The 13,175-nt window shown below is 41.9% G+C and overlaps 1 protein-coding gene across 2 annotated transcripts in view; it reads left to right on the top strand.

Annotated features, from left to right (window-relative positions):
* Positions 1-13,175, top strand: part of ANO2 (anoctamin 2) — a 361,403-nt gene that overhangs the window by 308,059 nt on the left and 40,169 nt on the right. For both annotated transcript variants that reach the window (XM_059935146.1, XM_059935145.1), the window contains one exon: positions 9,778-9,923. In XM_059935146.1, the coding sequence (XP_059791129.1) occupies positions 9,778-9,923 (146 nt within the window). The remainder of the gene's footprint in view (positions 1-9,777; positions 9,924-13,175) is intronic.

Genomic DNA, 13,175 nt, shown 5'->3' with positions numbered 1-13,175 from the left:
CTGTCCCCACACTGGGGCAACCACAGGAGGCACTTGGGCACGTGATTTTTCTCGGAGGAGTTGGAGGAGAACATGGTCTGGGCATCTCAACCCTCTGAAACAGCACCCTGTTCTCAGCTTTCTGATTGAAAGTCACTCCGTGATAGTCATCAAACAAAGCTGGTGAGACACATGGTCACTGTGGTGTAGGAGCTTACCATCTCAGAGAGAACACATTTGTTATGGACAAACATCCAGAAAATATACAGACCAAAAAAAAAGATGTGCCAAAGCCACATCTGGCCCCTTTGAAGCCGTGAGCCCATCCCCTCCACCACTGCTACAAAGGAAAGTCTCCAATCCCCTCCAAACATCTGGGTGAATACACCTGTCTTTCCAGTACTTTGGTTGGAATTGGAGACAGCTTGCCGTTTTTTCATTCCCAGGCATCTCCTCTACCACTTGGCCCATCCACTCTGGACCCAGAAGTCTTTTTTAGAGTGTAAGAGAGGCAAGAACTCAGTCATTTGGACAGTATGTTGGATGTTCCCCACCCATCAACTCTTATCAGCTCCATGACAGATGAAACCTACACACGGCTGTTTTCCTTGAAGGCTAAATTTCCTTCCTTATGCTTGATGTGTGTTTACTATGCCACACTTTAATTGATGGCATTTGCATGTAATTCATAAAGCTGTGAGCAAGTCACTTCCTACATCTCATTATCCTCATGTCTTGATGAAAAGCATATAATAATACATAATATATAACAGGATATAATACCTATTTAGTATATAATAATGTAATAATCTCTAAGGTATTGTCATTTCAGCTCTAGCATTCTATGAACCTCTCCTCTATTCAATGAAACTGGTCACTGCCGATTCCAATACAAGTCACTTTTCTTTCAAAATATTTTTCCTCATTTTAGTTCCTAATCTGTTAGTGAACACATACAACCTAATCATATAGTTGAAGTCAGGAATGTAGAGCAAAAGTTCTTCCACCAAGCCCTATGGTATTTTATCTTCAAAGTTCTCTGTAATTCTACAGGTTGTGATTGAGTTTGTTCACCTGAAATCACCACGATTATGATTATTGGGTCTTCCATGCCCCACTCAGAGCCCACTCTCACTCAGTAGATTAGACCCATCAATCCAGAGCTCATGCACCTGGCAATATCCTTATGTATGATAGAGAAACATGAAATAAGCCAAGAAAAAAGGGGAGTCTTTTATAGGCAAAAGAGAAATGACCGTTGAGCCTGACAGTGAGGAAGGAATAGTGTAAATTATAAAAACTAGACCCAGTGGTCTTTAACTCTTTCATGGAGGCAACACATCTCTGTAAGGCAGTGATTGTTCAACAGATCTGGGTTTAAATCCAGGCATTGCAATATAGTCCCTGTGAGACCTTGGGAAAGTTATTCTAGAAAGACACACGGTTATGTAAAAATACAGCTTGCATATATGCTCAGGTCTCTAGAAAAGAGAAAATATGGGTATCCAAGAAAGGAAGAACCATTCCTGGGAGTACAGGTAGCCAAGGTGTTACTGAGTGTCATTGGCTTTTATGCTTACAAGTGATGCTCTCTGAATGTTTCCAGTCCAGGGAGTGAGCTGAAAAGACCTTCTCAGGAACAGTGTTTTTCTCTTCTGTTCTGGGACCCATGGCTTGTGGTTCATGGTAGCTCTTCGGTGCCTTCAGAGCCTGCATCCAATTTTTCCCCTCAGGGAGATAAATATTAATCTTCGAGACCAGACTTGATTTTTAAAAACAGAAACAAGTCTGAGGAGTTATGTAGGTAATCATACTGAATAAGAATATTTGGGGTAAAAAAATATGGTTATACACATAGATTGATCATTTTTCATGTTTGTTATTTACTTCTGAAAGCAATTTGCTGAGATTCTGCCAAAGAGAATTTAAAAATGTTAAAGACTATTGAACTGACTTTGCTGGTAAGCCAGGTAGTCAGCTGTAATTTATCTAACTCCCTAAGGGTGCACCGTTCTCCTTAGATTCTTTGTGTGTGCATGTGCGTGCGCGTGTGCGTGTGCGTGCATGTGTGTGTATTGCTAAAAGCACCACCACTCCAAATTCTAGTGTCTTCTTGAGTCGACCAGTCCAGTAGGCTTCTTGCATTAGATTGTTTCCCAATCTTTAGTCATTTGTCAGCCAACTTTTAAATTGTTTTCCATTACCTACCTAGACAGCTATTTGCATATTAATTTCCTCTAAACCAATTTTTTAAGTCCATCACATTTCTGAAAATGGAAAACTAACACTATCAGTTACCCTGAATAGCAAATAGTAGAAAGAAATACAATAAAACTGATCCATTATTAATCAATGAAGTTAGCCTAAGATCTGCATTCTCTTTATTGAAAAAGAAGTCGCACAAGTCCCGGGGAGTTGTTACAGGCATACCAGCAGCAGACTGGGGTTTTCTCCTGGACTGCAATCAGAGGGACGAGCTGAGAGCAGTAAAGGGAATAATTCTTCCAGGTGCTCTAACGAGATGTTAGGCCAAGTCTAGTGATCTTCCAAAAACATCACATGAGCTGCTAGTGGAACGTGTCCTTTGCTTGGGAGACATTGGCTTAGCACAATGTTCTTGCCTTTTAACCCCACAGGTCTCCACGGGGCTGGCACAGATACCAGGCATGTCCATGAATACTGTACACCTGTCCTTTGGGACCCGGATAAGCATCTTCAGCTTCCAGACCTCTCCCTTGCTACCCCTAAATCTGGCAGGTGCCCCAGACAGGGCCACCATGGAAGGCCAGCACCATCCAGACAGAAGCATGTCCCACTTTTGCTAGGCCTGCTTCAGAGCCCCTGGAGGTGGAAAAATGAAGTGCTTTCAAAGGAAGCAGCAAAACTGGGAGCAGTAACTCTTTAAGGGCAATGAGGACATGATACTAGAAGAAACTGAAGTTGTGTGGTTTGGCCTTGAATTCTCCCCACTCACACAACCCCAGGCTCCTGGGGCCTGACACAGTTGTGACAGATGCTTTCCAGAGGGGAGCCAGGTGGTTTTCAACACAACAGGCCCCAGAATAATGCTGATTGGCAGCTCCTTCTGAGATAACTTCAGACATGGCTGGCTTGCAGGGCAGAATCTGATCTTGTGCTATTTATTATCTGAGTCCATTGATGGGGATTTTCCTCATCTCCCCCACCACACACACACACACCACCTTTCCCATATGTGTTTGTGCAAAATGGACTTTGGATCCAAACATCATGGTGCCCCCAAACACACCACAGCACATCCCAAGTCCTTGCTATAATTTTATCTCAAACTCAGCTCCAGTATTCCGTGAAGCAAAATTGGAAATGGCCTTTAATCATTCAGAGAGATGAATTTTTTTTTTTTTGTGTGTGTGTGTGTGTGTGTGTGTGTGTGTGTAAGGGTAAATGCTCTTTTTCAGGTGCCAGATTCTTTCCTGAGCGATGTCTGAAATGGACAGAGCTGATGAATTAATACTTCCACTGGCAAAATGTTTCCCAGTCCCTATTCTTGCTAGAAACACCAGATCACACCCCAAAATAGCCACAATATACCCCTGCACACAGCCAGAAAGATTTCATAAACTTTCTTCTTTTTTTGATAAATGTGATAAATATTGTATTTCAAGACATAAAACAGTCTCTCTTTAAAGCCATCACAGGCAAGGGAAGCTGTGTGTTCCCCTCAATACAGTGGAATATGGCTGTGAATCAGAGGTTTAAGGAACAAATTTGAATCCTGTCCCGTGTCAAGAAGAGGAATACACAGCTCTGAGGTTGATGTGTTTCTCTTCTTCGGCCCATGGCAGGCTTGCTTCTGCCTTCTTTCACGAGGCTCGAGGTCTGTGAAGCCAGGGTCTGTGGAGGACTCCTGGGGCCTGGATCCTGCAGCCAGGAGGCCAAGGCGTGACCGACAGTCACTGTGATCTCAGGGTGAACCTGTGGGGCACAAGCAGGGGAAAGGCTCGGAGGCTTCTGGATGGAGTTTCTCAGACTTGTCATTAACAAGAGACAGAGAAAGAGCAGATGAAAAGGAGATGAGGGTAACATCAAAGGAGTTATTTTGACAAGCGAATGCATCATACGGTAGGAATCATAATCTGAAGTTTTCCAAATGCCCCATCTGTGTGTTATACAATGTGCAGGATTCCCCTTAAATCCTGCTCTCGAGGGACTTCCTTTATTAATGTTTTGAATGGGCACTGAGATCTCCAGGAGGGAAACTCCTGGTAAGGAGAGGTTCGTAAGAATTATTTGTGGATATTTGGACCCACCCACAGCGTATTGCATTCCCGACTGCGGTGTCCTTCCTGAGGCTGTCCTCTGCCCTGGCCTTCGTTGCCACAGGGTCTCACAGTTGAGCATCTCTTCCTGTGACTGCTCTTTCCTTGCCCTCTGAAGACTCCTTCCCCTCCACTCCACCCACAGGAGGTATTCGTTGCTAGAGTTTCCATTGTTCTTTCCATGATGGTTCTTGGGTCTCTAGCTCCAACCCAGACCTGTTTTCAGAGCTCTAGACCACATATAACTGTTTACTAGACATCCCTACTTAATTGTCTCATGGAACCCTCCATCTCAACAACTTCTCCTCCCCTTCTCCTCTTGTGTCCCCCAACTTAGCCAACTCTGCCACCATCCACACAAACGGCCAAGGACTTTGGGGGGTCATCCTTGGTTCATCTTCCCTTCCCAACTGCAATTCCCCCCCAGCTTCTTAATCCCACCTCCTCAGCATGTCTTTATCTGTCTACTTCCCTTCATGTCCTTGGCAATCATCCTGGCCTCTGCTACCCTGATCTCTCACTTGAACCCCTGCATCCAGATGGCTTACAAGGCCATCTTCATGAACTTGTGCTACCTCTCAAGTCATCTTTCATCACTTTCTCTCCTACTCTATGCTCCGAACATTTTGAACTCCTTTTAGTCCCTGCAGTGACCATTCTTGCACTGTCTTTGCCTGTTGCACAAATAATTCCCTCTGCCTAGAACACACACCTTCCCCTTTCACAGCTCTCTCTCACTTTCCCACGCTGCTTCTATCATCTTTCATCCTTCGGTTGGTTTACACAGCTCTTCCCCAGGGAAACCTTGCAGGTTAGGTTGCCCATGATTCCCTAAATCGCTCCCTTTATAATACTCATTATACCATATTGGTGACACTTGTTTAAGTGTCCACTTTCCCAGCTTAATTACCTCATTAAACACATCAGATGTCTTTTATTTCTTATTTATTATTTTGGTTTTGCTTTATCATTTTTAAAAATTGAAATACAGTTTATTTACAATATTGTGTTAGTTTCAGGTGTACAGCAAAGTGATTCAGCCATATATATGTATATATTCTTTTTCAGATTATTTTTCACTATACGTTCCTATAAGATATTGAATATAGTTCCCTGTGTTATATAGTAAATCCTTATTGTTTATCTATTTTATGTATAATAGTTTGTATCTGTTAATCCCAAACTCCTAATTTATCCCTCCCCCATCCCTTTTCCCTTTGGTAATCGTAAGTTTGTTTTCTATGTCTGTGAGTCTGTTTCTGTTTTGTGTATAGATTCATTAGTATTATTTTTTAGATTCCACATATAAGTGATATCATATTTGTCTTTCTCTGACTTATATCACTTAGTATGATAATCTCTAGGTCCATCCATGTTGCTGCCAGTGGCAATACTTCATTCTTTTTAAACACATCAGATGTCTTATTGGTCACATGTATTTTTTCCTGGAGACCATCCTCTAGGAACCCTCCATTATCCTGTTCAGACCAGAAGTGTTTTTTCACTAAACCTTCCATACAGCTGTCAATCCCTGTTAGGTCCAACACTTGTTTTTCTGGTGGATTCTTTGCCAGATTCCATACTGTTTTCTCTATTGCTTTATATCCTTGGTTGGTGAAATTCATCCTCCAGGAACTTCATGAGAATGGAGGCATAGAAATATATCTTTTTTGAAAACTTGCATGTTTGAAAATGTCTTTATTCTGCCTTTGCACTCGTTGTATACTTTGGCTAGGTATAAAATTCTATGCTAAAAATCATTTGCCTTCTCAATGTTAATACATTTCCCTGGAGTTTTCTATTGTAAAGGGCTGATGTTGAGAATTCTAATATCCTTTTGCTTATAATTTTTAGAGAATCTATCTTTGTCCTTCTGGACCTGGAAGCTGTTAGAATCCTTTTCCTTCTTCTTAGAGTTCTGAAATCTCAAGGTGATATGTTTTGGTGGAGGTCCTTTTCTTTCTTCATTTTGGTGAGTAGGTCCTTACAATCAGAGAGTGCATGTCCTGGGACTTCCCTGGCGGTCCAGTGGTTAAGACTACGCACTTCCAATGCAGGGGGTGCGGGTTCGATCCCTAGTTGGGGAACTAAGATCCCACATGCCGTGCGGTGTGGCCAAAAAATTTTTTTTTAGAAAAAGTGCATATCCTTCACCTCTGGGACATTTTCTTATATTTCTCTTGTAGTTTCTTCCCCACCATTTTCTCTGTCTTCTCTCTCTGCGTAAATGTTGAAGTTCATAGATTGATTAATTTCCTTCTCTTTTCTTTCCTCTTGCCCATATATTTGTCTTTAGTTCTATTTTCTTTTTTCCGTAAGAGGTTATTGATTTTTAACTTCCTATCATTTTATTGGATTTATGTCAGATCCAGAGTTTTCCTGGTTCATTTTCTTCTCTGAATAAACTTTTTGCTCCTGTTGGTGTTGGGAAGTGGTGGTCACTTGGGCAATATGGGTGGCCAGAGAGATTAGGGTCTACTGTTCCTTTAATAGTGCATTGACTAATCTCTACCTCCTGCCTTTGGTGATACCTGGTGCCTGCAATTCCTGAGCCTTTCTGCGATTTTTCAGCATGAGTTGACTTGCTTTTCCCTTCTGTCTTCCACTGTAGGTACTTGGTATTCAGCCATCACAGCTTTGCTAACTCCTTCATTCACTGTTCATCTTCCAAGATAGTCATTAATATCTCTCATACTCTACTGTATTCATGACTATTTTCTTTAACCTCATGTTTTTATACATTTTAAAATTCATTCACTATCATTTTAGTAGCATTTCAGAAGTGGACAGGGATATATGCATGTGTTCAATTTTCCATGTTTAGTTAAAACCATTTACTATTCTTTACTAAAGATGTGGCCGAGTTTTCTGATTACTGGTACTTGGCGGAAAAGTGTTAATTTGAGTTCTGGTTCTAGACCTTCCCTTCCTCCTTCCCTCTCTCCCTCCCTTCTTTTCCTTCCTTCTTTTCTTGTCTCTCTTTTCTTTATGTTTTTTCTTCATCCTGTCCTTCTGTCCCGACTCACAAACAGGGTCTCAGCCACTTCATACTATTTGGCTTCAGAATCTTTAGGTTCCATCTAGGCTTTTCTTAATTTCTTGTGATCACAGAATTATTGCTTGCTATCTTATTATGAAATATTTTATTTTACTGTTGCTTATATGGATCTCAACTCATTCTTTAGATCCTCCTGTGATGATGAGGATGAGGATGACAATGATAAGGACAATGATAGATATATTTATGGAGCTCTTGACATGTACCAAGCCCTAAATTAAGCATGTTACATAGATTATCTCCTTTAACTGACCCAATGGGCTAGTTAATATTTATTTTCTCATCTTATAGATAAGAAAACTAAAGCTTCTGGAGTTTTCATAACTTGCCCAAGAAAATATAGCTGTTGAGTTGTAAAACTAGGTTTTAAAGAACGATTCCCTGACATCAAAGATCAGACGTTTACCCATACCACAATACTACAGGTTTCTTGATGACAAGTGGTATTAGACAAGGCACCAATCAAAACATTATTTTGAACCATGGGATTCCCACTACTTGCCCGAACACTTTCTAACAATAGAATGAGATGCCTAATGATTTCGTGAGTGCTCCTCTGGAAATAGCTACACAGGGGTTGGATGGTCTTGTGTGAGGATGTGTGTGTGGGGAGGATTCCTGCATTCGGATGGAGCATGGACTTTACAATCCCTTTATTTTATTTTGTTTTTTTACATTAATGATAGTTAACATTTATTGAGCAGTTACCTTGTTCCAAACATGGTTGCTATTAAATTGCCTTTATATACCTTATCTCATTGAATTGACTCTAGGACCTATCTTTTAGCATCATCTTCATTTATTAAGGAGGAAACTGAGGCTAAAGAGATTGTTTGACTTGCACAGGGTCACACACTAGGGACTGAAGAGCTGAGATTTCAACTTATAATTATCAGGAACTATAAGCTAAAGACCAAGACAATCAGAGATTTTCCCTGAATGAGCAATAGCCACAGCAAGTTTAAACAGAGTGGTGGCTGAAGACTCACATGGGAAGTAAAGTTGATCTTCTGCTTCCCATCCTCTTGGTTCCCCTTCTCTTTTTGGTTCTTGCTCTCATGAATTCCGTGTGTCAATCCCAAGTCTCCTTCATGGAGACCTTGACCATGAATTGTGGAGGGAAAGAAACCTGGGCCAGAGCCAGAAGACCTGGGTCCTTATACCAGGCTTCAGACTGCAAGCAACCCCCAGCCACTCTGAGTCTCAGCCCTCTCAGCTGTAAAATGGTAATAATAACCTTCAATTATAGGCACAATCCCTTTAAACATTTCAAGTTTATGCTTCTGACCGTTCTGCTGTTAGTTCTCCTTCCACGGTCTCCTAGAAACTTTCTCTTAGACCAGTCAGCAGAATTGGGACCTCACTCCTTATCCTCATTTCGTTCTCTGTGTATTGTGTATCAGTGGGAGGTACGAAAAGATCGTACCTTCAGGCATTTAATTAATCTTAGCATTTAATATTAAAAATAATAATAGCTAGCATCTATTGAATGCTTACTATGTCCAGATATTGTGCTAAGGATGGTATAAACACTGTTTCACTTCATCCTCATACCAATCCCAAGAGGCTGGGCTATTATTATCTTGTTATCATTCTAGACCAAAAATGTCCTGAATGTGGTTGACTTAGTCTACTCAGTCTGCCATAACTAATACCATAGACGGGGGGGGGGGGGGCTTAAACAACAGAAATGTGTTTTCTCACAGTTCTGGAGGCTGGAAAATCCAAGGTAAGGACTGGCAGGGTTTGGTTTCTAGTGGGGGCCTTCTTCCTGGCTTTCATATGACTGTGACCTCACATGGTGGAGAGAGATTTCTGTCTCTTCCTTTTCTTACAAGGCAAACAATCCTTTGGGTTAGGACCCACCTTTATAACCCCATTTAACCGTAAGTACTTCCTAAAAGCCCTGTCTTCACATATGGTCACAATGGGGCTCTGAGTTTCAACATCTGAATTTTGGGGGATACAATTCACCCCATAGCAATGGTGGACAACGTTTAGCTTGGCTTTAATGGACATACACTATTCATGTTATTAAGACATGAAAATGTTTGAGATGAGAAGATGGCATCTTTCTACTACTTTCTCAACACCCTCCCTTCCCCATGAAGAGGGTGGACAGATCACCTGTTAGAAAATAGGACTGTCTCAATGTTTGACAGGAAGGGCCAACACTCCTGTTGCTTATCAAACAGCAGGAAGAATGTAAGTTTCTTTGGGTTTGAAGAAACTTGGTCCTTTGTGGGATGATCCTTTTATTATCCAGACAAAGGACCTCCTGGGATTGTCTTTAAGAGAAAAGTAGTCTCCTTAGTGTTCCTCTCTCTGTCCTTAGATGAGAGATGGCTCCAGTATCAAAACTTAGTTGTTTTTCTCCTTTCTGTCTACAGCACTAACCCTCTCCTCCAGAGGCTTTTGGTGACTGGTCCCTTTCTTTTCCAGGAAGCTAAAGAAACTATTCCGGAAGATGAAAGATGAGACAGAGCCTGGAGCAGCTGACTCTGCCTGTTCAAAGCATCCAAAGCAGTGGGATCTAGACTACAGCTTGGAACCATACACTGGACTGACGCCAGAGTACATGGAAATGAGTAAGATCCCATGGGCTTTCCTTCCACTGGGGGTGGGTTCAGATAAGGGCTCAGGGAGAGGCTTAGGAAAACAACTGAGGCAGCCTCTGCTCCTTCCCGGGCTTCATGGCGACACAGGGTCGCCTTCAGTGCCACGTGGAAGTTGAGGAGGGTGTGGGTAGAAGGAGCCCTGGGCTGAGAACCGGGAGCGTCTCATCACCAACTTGATACTCAAAAGGTGCCTTCTTCTTTTTGGGCCACCTGTCCTCATCTGTCAAATGACAGGTGTCGTCTCTCAGGTTCCTTCCCGTGGTTTCTACCATGAGAGGCAAATTGGGAAGTCTGATGATATTTAAGAATGGAATTTCCATTCAGAAAGAGTAAAGTAGTCCTCTGACACTTGGGACAAGGATATATAAAATCTCGACAAGGAGAATATAGGAGAGCCCCTCACTCTGATCAGGCAGGGCTGGGTAAAATGTCAGCTTTCCTCTAAAAATGGTGGGGATGTTTTGGGTAGGGGGTGAGAGGAAGATTTCTAGTTATAGTCTGATTGTTCTTGGATGAGGCCTAAGAGTAGGAGCGTGTGCAGCGCAGGCCAATAGAACACAGTCATTTCAGACATGGTTTGGAAGCCACGTGTTCTCCATCATGAGCAGTGGCCCAGCTTGGACCAGCTGCCTTCAAACACTTGGCTGCTCATTAATAATCCTGATGTTTCACTGGGGTGAATATTTGAGAAGCCTGTTTCCAAGACTTGGAACTAATGAATTAAAAACATAGGACCAAGAGGGCAGACATACCATCTAAACATTGACTCAATCTAGAGTGAACGGAGAAACATGAGTCAGATCCAACGAAAGAATCACTCAGGACTTCATATCATGGGACCCTCATTGTGTTTGCATAATGACTCCTGCCTTCTTTGGTTAATTCCTTTTAACGGGGGCTACTAATGCCTCTGTGTACCACGTACCTCACTCGTTATTTCTAATTGATATTTATCCTCTGTCTTCATAAGAGAGAGAGAGAGAGAGAGACAGAGTGTGTGTGTGTGTGTGTGTGAAGGGTAGAGGGATGGACAAGGTCTAGATGAGATGGCCAACAGAGTTCTGTTCTAGCTCTGGGGTCTCTAAAATTCCAGGCAAAGCCTGAGCTTTGTCATCTGAATAAACGCCCCAGAGAAGAAACAATCATTATGTCTGCCTCAGGAACAATAGACAAAGAAAATATCAAGACACAGTTTGTGTAAACACATAGCTCTCTGATGCTTTTTGCCTCTTGCTAAGGACTACCTCTCATCCCTCTCCAACACTGAGCCCCATATTTACTCAGAGATGACCGCTCAGATTTCAGATGTCATTCTGCGTCTGCCATCCTCTCAGAAAGAGATGGCTGCCAGATTGAGGCTTCCATTCGGGAAGGGGCTTACGCTAGAACCCTCGTAGCTCTGTCTTTCAAACCCCACCCTCCATCTCCAGTCCCTCCCCACAACCACGCAGTAATTTGTGTAGGTGTTACATGCCTGTCTGCCTGTCTGTACAGAGAGCTGGCTATTTCAAAGCTCCCTGTCTTGAGTGATTAAGAGCAGAGACCCTTGAGCCATACTCCCTGGGTTCAAATCCTGGCTCTATCACCAACTAGCTGGATAGCTTTGGGTAAATGGCTAACGCTAACCCTAGTCCTAAGCCTAACTTCATGGGATTGTTGTATCAATATATAATGAATTAATGTCTGTGAAGTGCGTAGAAGAGTGTGTAGCACAAACAAAAGCTGTGTCAAGTGTTGTTGTTTCTCCTAATGGTCTTGAGGCCCCAGGAAGGCAGGGTATAGGAAAACACGCTGTACTTTGTCAGCTACTGTCACCAAACAGACACGCACTATGTCATGTTCAGACTCGGGCACTTACCAAGTAATGAGAAGACAGAAAAAACAAGAACTAGAAGACTTGGTGATTTTTGGAAGAAGTTCACCCCAAGACTGTAGAGAGTGAAATTCATTCCATAGATTAAACAAACAAGCAAACTACTTACAGGTTATAAGGGAACAAAACAACCATAAAACAAAAAGTTTGAAAACATAAGGAAACATGTCTCCCAAAACTTTCCTCATTCAAGCCCAACTTTTGGTAGCATTTTGGTGCCATATCTTAGGCCCCTTTTGTTATTTTTAAATAACACATTTTATTTTATTTTATTTTTTTAAATAAAAATGTTCCTATTTATTTATTTATTTTAACATCTTTATTGAAGTATAATTGCTTTACAGTGGTGTGTTAATTTCTGCTTTATAACAAAGTGAATCAGCTATACATACACATATACCCCCATATCTCTTCCCTCTTGCGTCTCCCTCCCACCCTCCCTATCCCACCCCTCTAGGTGGTCACAGAGCACCGAGCTGATCTCCCTGTGCTATGTGGCTGCTTCCCACTAGCTATCGGTTTTACATTTGGTAGTGTATATATGTCCATGCCACTCTTTCACTTCGTCCCAGCTTACCCTTCCCCCTCCCCGTGTCCTCAAGTCCATTCTCTAGTAGGTCTGCATCTTTATTCCCATCCTGCCCCTAGGTTCTTCATGACCTTTTTTTTTTTTTTTTTAAGATTCCATTTATATGTGGTAGCATACGGTATTTGTTTTTCTCTTTCTGACTTACTTCACTCTGTGTGACAGACTCTAGGTCCATCCACCTCACTACAAATAACTCAATTTCGTTTCTTTTTATGGCTGAGTAATATTCCATTGTATATATGTGCCACATCTTCTTTATCCATTCATCTGTCGATGGAGACTTAGGTTGCTTCCATGTCCTGGCTATTGTAAATAGAGCTGCAGTGAACATTGTGGTACATGACTCTTTTTGAATTATGGTTTTCTCAGGGTATAGGCCCAGTAGTGGGATTGGTGGGTCATATGGTAGTTCTATTTTTAGTTTTTTAAGGAACCTCCATACTGTTCTCCATAGTGGCTGTATCAATTTACATTCCCACCAACAGTGCGGGAGGGTTCCCTTTTCTCCACACCCTCTCCAGAATGTATTGTTTGTAGATTTTTTGATGATGGCCATTCTGACTGGTGTGAGATGATATCTCATTGTAGTTTTTATTTGCATTTCTCTAGTGATTAATGATGTTGCGCATCCTTTCATGTGCTTGTTGGCAATCTGTATATCTTCTTTGGAGAAATGTCTGTTTAGGTCTTCTGCCCATTTTTGGATTGGGTTGTTTGTTTTTCTGATATTGAGCTGCATGAGCTGCTTGTAAATTTTGGA

This window comes from Balaenoptera ricei, chromosome 10 (genome assembly GCF_028023285.1).
Source record: "Balaenoptera ricei isolate mBalRic1 chromosome 10, mBalRic1.hap2, whole genome shotgun sequence".
In the NCBI taxonomy this organism is placed as follows: domain Eukaryota; kingdom Metazoa; phylum Chordata; class Mammalia; order Artiodactyla; family Balaenopteridae; genus Balaenoptera; species Balaenoptera ricei.
This window is presented reverse-complemented; position numbering and strand designations above follow the sequence as displayed.